Source organism: Anolis carolinensis, chromosome 1 (assembly GCF_035594765.1).
Source record: "Anolis carolinensis isolate JA03-04 chromosome 1, rAnoCar3.1.pri, whole genome shotgun sequence".
Classification (NCBI taxonomy): domain Eukaryota; kingdom Metazoa; phylum Chordata; class Lepidosauria; order Squamata; family Dactyloidae; genus Anolis; species Anolis carolinensis.
In genome coordinates this window covers 249,147,375-249,157,188 of record NC_085841.1, presented here as the reverse complement: position 1 = coordinate 249,157,188, position 9,814 = coordinate 249,147,375, and the positions used below count along the sequence as shown (strand labels likewise).

Genomic DNA, 9,814 nt, shown 5'->3' with positions numbered 1-9,814 from the left:
ACAGTTCCAGCAGGAATTAGGGAAGTCAGTGAAGTATTCAGGAGGAAATATTAGATTTGGCTCAGGCTTCAAAGCACCACTCAAGCATGAAACTTCCTGGGTGGCTTTGGATGAGTAGTTATCTGGGTTTTTGTGTGTTTTCCGGGCTGTATGGCCATGTTCCAGAAGTATTCTCTTCTGACATTTCACCCACATCTATGGCAGGCATCCTCAGAGGGTGTGAGGTAAATGGAGAACGAAGCAAGGAAGGTTTATATATCTGTGGAAGGTCCTGGGTGGGAGAAAGAACTCTTGTCTGTTGGAGAGCTGTGTGATTATTGTAAGTAATCACCCTGATTAGCATTAAATGGCCTTCCAAGCTTTACATCCTGGTCTGGGGGGAATCCTTTGTTCAGAGGCGTTAGCTGCCCCTGATTGACTCATGTCTGAAATTCTTCTGTTTTTAAAGTGTTGCTCCTTATTTACTGTTCTGATTTTGGAGTTTTTAAATACTGGTAGCCAGATTTTGTTCATTTTCATGTTTTTCTCCTTTCTGTTGAAATTGTCCACATCCTTGTGGATTTCAATGGCTTCTCTGTGTAGTCTGACATGATAGTTGTTGGAGTGGTCAAGCATTTCTGTATTCTCAAATAATATACTCTGCCCAGGTTGGTTCATCAGGTGCTCTGCCATGGCTGACTTCTCTGGCTGAGTTAATCTGCAGTACCTTTCATGTTCTCTGCAGTGCCTTCATGTTCATGTTTGGGCTGCGTTAGGTGGTCCCTATGTAGACATGTCCACAGCTGCATGGTATACGGTAGACTCCTGCAGAGGTCAGGAGAGAATACTTCTGGAACATGGCCATACAGCCCGGAAAACACACAACAACCCTATGATTCCGGCCATGAAAGCCTTCGACAACAAGAGTAGTTATCTCTCTGACAAATCCACCTCACAGGAAAGTGGGGAGGGTGATGAGTAGGGCCCCACGAGGAAAGGGAGGGATACAAGGAAATATGAACCTATAAAAAAGTCTATTGTTGTTGATAATAATAATAATCATCATAATCATAATAATATACAACTTTATTTTTTATTTTGCCCTATCTCCCCAAAGGGACTTAGGACGGATTCCAGCAAACAATGGCATACATTCAATACCTTCATAAAACAGATAAATGTTGGCATAAAATCCCAACAAGACTCCACATATGTAAACAGCGTTAAAAACCTAACATCAAATGAAACCTAATATCAGTGAATTGAACATAACATCCATAAATTAAACCAATATAGTCAGGCAAGAATTATATAGTGACATAAAATCTAAATAAATGTTCACAGTAATTTACAAAAGCCGACTGAAGTTCAACACAGTTGTATGGGTTGGATTATGTAGACTTTGGTGGTAAATTGGGCTGACATAGACTAACAGAGCCCAAATACAGCAAAATTCTTAATCAGGATCTGGAAATGGTCTCTAATCAATTATTATGGAATCAGATCATTGGTCTATTTCTCCTCTGCTGACATTGGCTTTACAGTAGGTGCCTTTCCCACCTCTGTTGACCTAACAACCATTTTTATGAAGTTCCAGAAGGCATTGAGCCTGGGATCTTATACATGCTAAGTAAATGCATTAGAAAACACGTGGTACCACAATAACTGCTAATTAATTGCTTAGAGCTTGGGAAAGTTACTTTTTGGGTCTACAGTTCCCCAAATACTCCAGTCAGTATGACTATGCTGATTAGGGATTCTGGGAGCTGTCATCTAAAACTTTTCCAAACTTCATTGCTGCTTCTGCTGCTACTGGTGTTATTAATACTACTGTTGTTGTCAAGAAGAAAAGCCAAGTAGAAAGACTTTTGGAATCTCACTGAGTCAATAAATATATTAGATGTTTGTGAATGCTCTCAGTTTCTGTCCATTTTTATATTTCATTGCTTTCATCTCCCCGCAATTATGCTTCACAGGCATTATGACCATAATTATTGTCTTTTGATAGATGTATTTATTTTTAAATCAATAGAAAGGTGATTCCATATTATGCCACAAGCCTGTAATTTAAATCATAGCGTTCAATTTTCAAAAGAAGAAATACCACTATCTTGAATAAATCTCATCCACTTACAAAGTCGGCATTCATTTTGGTGGCTTGTACTGTCCACCTAGAGCCCTAAGGAGAAGAGAACAGACAGTAATGAATTCCACAGTCTACCGTCCATGAGAGATAAATGGATCATATAACAATTGTATGAAAATATAGATAATTATGTGTATGATCTATCCTTTTCCCAAAACAGAAATGGAAGAAAGATGAATTGTTGGTAAGTGTATAGGCCAGGCATGGGCAAACTAAGGTCCGGGAGCTGGATGTGCCCCCTGGGTGCTTACCTCATTTTCCCTGTCCTCTTGGCATAAGGACACTGTGGCTTGCTTCGTCCTTATGTCAAAAAGATGGGGGAGGAAGGCACATAGCAGCTGAGAGCCCTCTGGAGCACTCTCAGTCACCATGTGTCTTACCTTCCTTCCAGCATAAGGACGATGCGAGTGACCCCATCCTTATGCTGGGAGAATGGCTCAAGGAAGGCATGCAGTGGCTGAGAGCCCTCCGGAGCACACTCAGTCACCGCCTGTCTCACTTTCCTTCCAGCATAATGCTGGGGCAGTCATCGCATGTCTTGCCTTACTAATAATAAAACAACACTTTATTTATATTCCACTCTATCTCCCCAAGGGGACTCAGGGTGGATCACAGTACACATACATGGCAAACATTCAATGCCGTTTGGACAGACAGAACAGAAAAGAACATACAGAAAGGAGGTATGATGTGTTTGAAATCCAGTTTCAGTGCCTTGGAGGTTGTGTTTGGAGTTTGTGCTTAGATTCAGCCATAGGGGGATGCCGTTGCTCCATTCTGTATGACAAAGAGCCGTCAGGACTTCCTCCTTCCACCTTCCTTTTGGTCATTGCCTTCCTCATAGCATAAGGATAGGATGAGCAGCCCTGTCCTTATGCTGGGAGAACTACCTGAGCCTGACCCAGGCCCTGCCCTCCCCCCTCCTGGCCCTGTCCTTTCCCAGGCCCTCCCCACCCAGGATGTAGCCGACTCCCCTGTTGTGGACTACTCTTCTACTTCTGAGGAGGAGATAGAACAGGATGCTGAAGAGGTAGTAATTGGGGACTTGGGGCCAAGTGTTGAGGAGGAAGGAGAAGATGAGGAAGATATGCTTCAAGTACCTATGTTCCAGGAATGGTGAAGGGAAAAAGAAGAAAGCAGACAATTAGTTAGAATTATGGCAAAACCGCTGAGACATCGCCCTAGGAACATCGGTGCTGAGAGCTCAGGGCTAAAATTAGCAGCAAAGCCAGTAGTCAGTGCTGGCTACAACTGACCTACTTGATGCATTTGTGTTGCGGTATCCATGCTACAGCTCCAGTGTCAGCTTTGCAAAAGACTTCTTGCCAAAGGCTCTTGTTCCTGTAAACTGTAGGCTTCTTTGCCAAAAACTCTTGCTCTGTCTGCTGTGAAGACTTGTTGCCAAAGACTTTTGTTTCACATCTGTTTTAAGACCTTGCCTTGCTTTTGGACTTTACCTTTCATTTCCTTTACTGCTGTTTGCATTATTATTATTATTATTATTATTATTATTATTATTATTATTATTTCTGAAGTAAAGCTTTTTTAGTTACTTTTACTCGTGTTGTAAGGTTGTTTCGGGAGCAAACAACGTTTGCCCATGCCTGGTTTAGGCAAACAGGTTTTACTAATTTTGCAGAGATAGCAATGTTTGTCTGTGTCAGCATAAAAATATGATTAATCAGTCTTAAAAGTGCAGCTATATTTCCCATCACCATTCCCCTTTTTAGATTTTGTTAATAATTAAAACAACAATAATCCAGAAAATCAGCGGTCATTCTTTTTACCCCATTAAAAAAAATTAAGTAATCTTTTTCCTGAATTAATTAGTAAAGCAATGAGGCATGGAAGCATTTCCATGCCATTTTGTAATAAAGATTATATAAAAATGTATAGATCTCTCTATCTCTATCAATCATCTGTCTATCTGCTTTTTTGTATTAATTTTTTGTGTGTGTCAGGAGCGACTTGAGAAACTGTATTAATGAATGAGGAGACAAGAGAAAAAATGAAACCGTACTTGGTGATGGGACACATTACCTGCTGGTCAAAGAGAGCCCAGAACATTGGCAGTGGGATGAAGAGGAACAGGACTCGTGTCAACATTTTAACTTCAGCGATCAGCTGGCTCTGAGAAGATAAATGCGAAAACAAAAATTAGAAAAAGCAGAAAGAAATGATATAGAAGGATAACAGGCAACAATCTTATACAAAAATAGTGGTCTGTATAGGAACTGTATTTTCCATAATGTTATGCTATAACATATGGGTGGGAATCATAGCTTTTCCCCATATATTATTTTGCTGCATTTCACAGTATTATTCAACACTGATTATGGTAGTTAGGAATGATGGGACTTGCAGCCCAACAATACCTGCATGGGACTTCCCTTGTGTGATTCCAACTTAGTTCTGTATTCTATGCATTCTGATACTTCCCAACTTATACATTGTTATGGCACATTGTTATGACGCATTTCTCTAGCCCCATTCCTCCATTCTTTACTAGTCACATGGTCCTGTCATACGAAATGTATTCAACTGAGAGGAATGGCTGAGGTAGGAAAATTGATGTCATACTATAAATAAATACAGTCATTTCCATTTGTCTACCTTCTTAGGTTCCAGCAGAAATCCATCAGCTGGGTGGCCCTTGTGGTTTCTTCCATCTCTACAATTTCCATTATGGACTCATTTCTTTTTGAAAATGCAGTTGCTCCCTCAGGGCAGTCCTACTCACAAGAAAGCCATAACAATGTGCAAAGATATTTCAGAAACCTTTTTTTACTTACTGAATACTTTTCTGAAGCCCAGTCTAACCAGTGGTTCCTTTTAGGTATGTGTCGGGAGCGATTTTTGATCCGGTTTGTCAATGCAAACTAGATGGGAAGACAAGCAAATAAAAGAGTTGTGTGGGATACATGGTTTATCCCAGGCATGGCCCTCCAGGTGTTTTGGACTTCAATTGTGGGAGTTGAAGTCCAAAACACCTGGAGGGCCGAAGTTTGCCCATGCCTGGCTTATCCAGCATTGCCGCCTAATGAAAAAGTCCCCTGATCAACTGGACCAGCATCAAATATAGTTTGCAGCACCAAAAAGATATATCATTATAGCGATTTAATAGTGCTTTTCCTTCTATTGTCCTTTGTTATGGAACCCTTCTTGCTAGAGATGTGACTATTCATTTTCTGACCTCCAGAAAAGCTTTCCAGGCACTCAGGAAATCAAAGATATATCTACACTGTAGAAGTAATGGAGTTTGAAATCATGTTCTCTGCCATGGGTCAAGGCTATGGAATCATGGAAAACGTAGTTTTACAAGGCATTTAGTCTTCTCTGCCAAAGAGTGTTGGTGTCTTGGCAAACTAAAAAAGCCTACTGTTCTGTAGTATTGAGCCATGGCAATGAAAGTGGTATCATATTCCATTAATTCTACAGTGTAGATAGAGCCCCCAATGGCACAATGGGTCAAATCCTTGACCGAAAGGTTGGCGGTTTGAATCCAGGGAGTGCGGTGAGCTCCCATCTGTCAGCTCCAGCTTCCCATATAGGGTCATGAGAGAAGCCTCCCACAGGATGGTAAAACATCCTTGCAGACGGCCAATTCTCTCACACTAGAAATTTCTCAAGTCACTTCTGACACACACACACACACACACACACACACAAACCCAGTGTAGAGGCTTCTTTAGTTTGGGAATTTTACCCAGTTTTCATCTGGTATTGGTACATACTACATTTTTTTTTGAAAAAATTATTCTGCACAGAAATGCATGTGCTCTCTTTGCATTAGGATAATGAGGGTTTGTGTAAAACGGCATATGGTTATTTGGGAACCGTATTTTCTGTACAAAATTTGGAAAAAAAATCTATGAACATTTCTGTGCTGAATAATTTATTGAAGCAATAAGGCTGTGAGAACAGCACAGAAATATTTGTTTTCTCTACATTGGAAAAAAATGCAGAAATTATTCAGTATCACTTCCAAAGATGAAAGAGTCACATCTTTCCAACCTTGGGTTAGGATGGTAGTTGGCATTTTCCCTTCCAAAGACCCACTTCCACAAACTCAAACGCTAGAAAGGCGTTTAGTAGAGGATTTTAGGTCCTTCTTCAAAGTACAAATGTACAGGGCAGATGACATGACAATTAAGAGGTATCAGGTTAATATATCTGTGTATGCCGGTGGTGAAGCAGGTTAAACAACTGAGCTGCTGAACTTACTGACTGAAAGGTCAGTGGTTCAAATCCAAGGAGCTGAGCTCCCACTATTAGCCCCAGCTTCTGCCAACATAGCAGTTCTAAAACATGCAAATGTGGGTAGATCAATAGGTTCCACTCCAGTCGGAAGGTAATGACGCTTCATGCAGTCATGCTGGCCACATGACCTTTGAGGTGTCTACAGACAACGCTGGCTTTTCGGCTAAGAAATGGAGATGAGTACCAACCCCCAGAGTTGGACATGACTAGACTTAATGTCAAGGGGAAACCTTTACCTTTACTTTATATCTGTGTAATGTAGTCAGGAATCTAGCAGAGACATTATCTTTCCTAGCCCCCATCTACACTGCCATATAATGCAATTTGAAACTGTATTATATGGTAAGTATAAGTGGGGTGTTGGATGAGACTTCTTCCCTTATGAAAATTTTCCTTCAATCCCTAAACATCTGACATTGCAGTAGCTTAAAACTTCAGCTGAACATTTAAAAATGCAGTTTAGGATTCAAAGAAAGGAACAGGCAGAGGAAACCAAAACAAACAGCAAAGCTAGGACTTCTAGAGCTGAACTGTTGTCAGTGCCTCACTCTCTGCAAGGCTAGAAATCTGAGGATTGAAGAAAAGTTTCATGGAGGAGGCAGACTTCTTATCTGCCCTCATTTTTGCCCACCATCCCATAGCTGCAGCTGAATACATTCAGTGAGTTTGACTCCCATGTAAGAGGATTGCCGCCTGAGGGACCCCTCCTCTATTATTAAGCTGTCTCACTCCATTTTTGAAAAGCCGTCTTGATCTAGTGATGATCACCACATCTTGTATTAATGAATTCCATAAGATAATCACACATTAATGACTGTGCAATAAAGTACTTCCTTTTGTCTGTAATGAATAAAGTGCCAATCAATTTCACTGGGTGACCCTGGATTTTATTAGTTTGGTTGGAGGAGGAAGAGCTCATCTCTCCCTTTGCCCTATTCATAACGTTGTAAATGTCCATCCGCGAGTCATCTCCTCACCCTCCCCTGAATTTAGAAAGCCTTAAAGGGCTTACTGGCTAAATGGCCACAATGACCTCAATGTTGGTGTCAAGGAAGTTTAATCAGGGTGATGAACGGTTAGAAACCGAGTTGGAATTAGGAAGACAATGAAATTATGTTGGCCTAAAGTCTTCTGGTTTTGTTCAAGTAAGCATTTATGCTTGGAAAGAACAAAATGTCCATTTATATCAGTGATTTGCAAACTTTGATCCTCTGGGTGTTTTGAATTTTAACTCCTAGAAGCTTCAGACAGCTTGACTGGCAGCCATGAATTCTGGGAGCTATAAAGTCCAAAACATCTGGAGAACCAAAGTTTTGGAAGTATAATCTATATCAGTGGTTCTCCAGTATCCCCAGATGTTTTTGGCCTACAACTCCCAGAAATCCCAGCCAGATTAACATCTGCTATGATTTCTGGGAGTAGAAGGCCAAAAACATCTGGGGACACCAGGTTGGGAACCACTGATCTATATGAAGATAATGCTACTTATATTTATACTCGGTCTTGGAGCCACCAAAGGTTAGGGTAGGTTATAAAAATGTAAGGATAATAATTTAACATGGGGAGGGACCAGCAGGAATAGGAGTATACCTCATGTCCTCCTCTTAACCTCAGATTAAACCTTTTATATAGACCCTCACAACATGAAGGTGTGGATTAGTATCAGTGGGCAGGATTAAACTTTTCCCCATGCCTTGATTACCCCGACATTTTAGTTATCTCTAAAACAGGCCTGAAGGAAACCTAGGGAAAGTGCTTTCTGGTTATAGTTTGGAAGAAACGCGTTAACAAATAACAGTGTGATATGATAATATGGTAACTTTTCTTTTTGGAAACATGGGACCTTCAAGTTGTTTTGGACCTATGATGACTTTTTAAATCCTGTCTAGTTTGTTTAAAGAAAAATAACACACTGAAGTACCCATTATGAGTCATTTTGGCGTAGTGGTTTGAGCGCAGGCAATGTTGGAGATTAGGGTTCAAAACCCCACTCATCCATGGAAACCAATTGGGTGACCTTGGGCAAGTCCCAGTCTCTTGGAGAAAGGCAATGGCAAACCTCTTCTGAATGAATCTTGCCAAGAAAACCCTGTGATAGTTTTGCCTTAGGGTTGCCATAAAGCAGAAATGATTTGAAGGCACACATCATTAAGAACAAATTATCTATCACGGTAACAACAAAACAAAATGGATTAAGAAGCAATACTAAAAGGGAGTGAAAAAGGAAGGAAGGAAGGAAGGAAAGAAGGAAAGAAGGAAAGAAGGAAGGAGAACATTTTAAGATCAGCTTCTGGAGAGCCATCTTCTCATTTGCTTGACCATGTGGACCTATCTGGCAATGATGGCTTGGCTACAAGCAACGGAAGTGTTTTGTTTCACACTGTGCAAATGTGGGCTGCCATTTTGATTTTCCACAATTCCCATATAAAGGTACTACACTGGGACCATTGCATGAAACTAAACTGGACATAGATACAGTTGATTTCTGAATGATGCTACCAGATCTCTCTCTTTCTTTAAAAGCAAACCAAATGTCAGCAAGGCTATGAAAGGGCTCTCTCTAAGCTGCTTTAACCATGCTGGGTATCCAAACCCTGTCTCTGCCGTAATGGGCTCATGGCTGGCTTGAGATGAGGCAGTTCTTTACACACATGCATACTAAACAGGACTGCAACATTTCATAGATTTATTGGTTAGATCAATTAGTTCAAAAGCTTTTAATTGTCTAAAGCTATGTCCTCAATTAAATAAGCGGCATAGACAGAGACACAGATAGATGATAGCAGATGTAGAGTGAGCAATACAGTTTTACTGGATTTTTCAAAGTGTTTGCAGAAATAGACACTTCTTCCTCTAGATTCACTCATCACCCTTAACAATAAACACCAAATAAATGTTAACACGAGTTCTTCTAACAACCATGAAGGGCAAGCAAAAATGTAATATGTGTGCACTGTATCCTGTTCCCTCTCACAAAAGATGGAATATGTGTGCTGTAATACAGTAAAAGGATGCTTCTGGCTTCAGAAATAATATTTTTACATATATGTAAATTTATGGAAACATCACTTAACTAAGCCTGCCATCTTGTACATAGAATCATAGAATCATAGAATAGTAGAGTTGGAAGAGACCCCATGGGTCATCCAGTCCAACCCCCTGCCAAGTAGCAGGAAATCGCATTCAAAGCACCCCCGACAGATGGCCATCCAGCAGTTGAACATCTTGGGACTGATTTTTGAGTAGACATATAGGATTGTAGAGAAAAAAGTGCAGTACTAGATACATTTGATAATCCCAAGCACAATCATGTAGGCATGTATGAAAATCACATTTTTGTGATCCTAGGACTTTACCCCCTTGAGGTCTTAAAAGCATGTTCTGGTTTTGGAAACTCATCCTTGTAGAGAGGTGAAACATGGCAGGATA

General features: G+C 40.5%; 1 protein-coding gene across 3 annotated transcripts in view; it reads right to left on the bottom strand.

Annotated features, from left to right (window-relative positions):
* The window catches only part of slc15a2 (solute carrier family 15 member 2), a 113,811-nt gene that overhangs the window by 38,820 nt on the left and 65,177 nt on the right, over positions 1-9,814 (bottom strand). For all 3 annotated transcript variants that reach the window (XM_008109760.3, XM_062967404.1, XM_062967403.1), the window contains 3 exons: positions 4,918-5,004; positions 4,166-4,255; positions 2,114-2,158 (listed from right to left, as the gene is read on the bottom strand). In XM_008109760.3, coding sequence (XP_008107967.1) covers positions 2,114-2,158; positions 4,166-4,255; positions 4,918-5,004 — 222 coding nt within the window. The remainder of the gene's footprint in view (positions 1-2,113; positions 2,159-4,165; positions 4,256-4,917; positions 5,005-9,814) is intronic.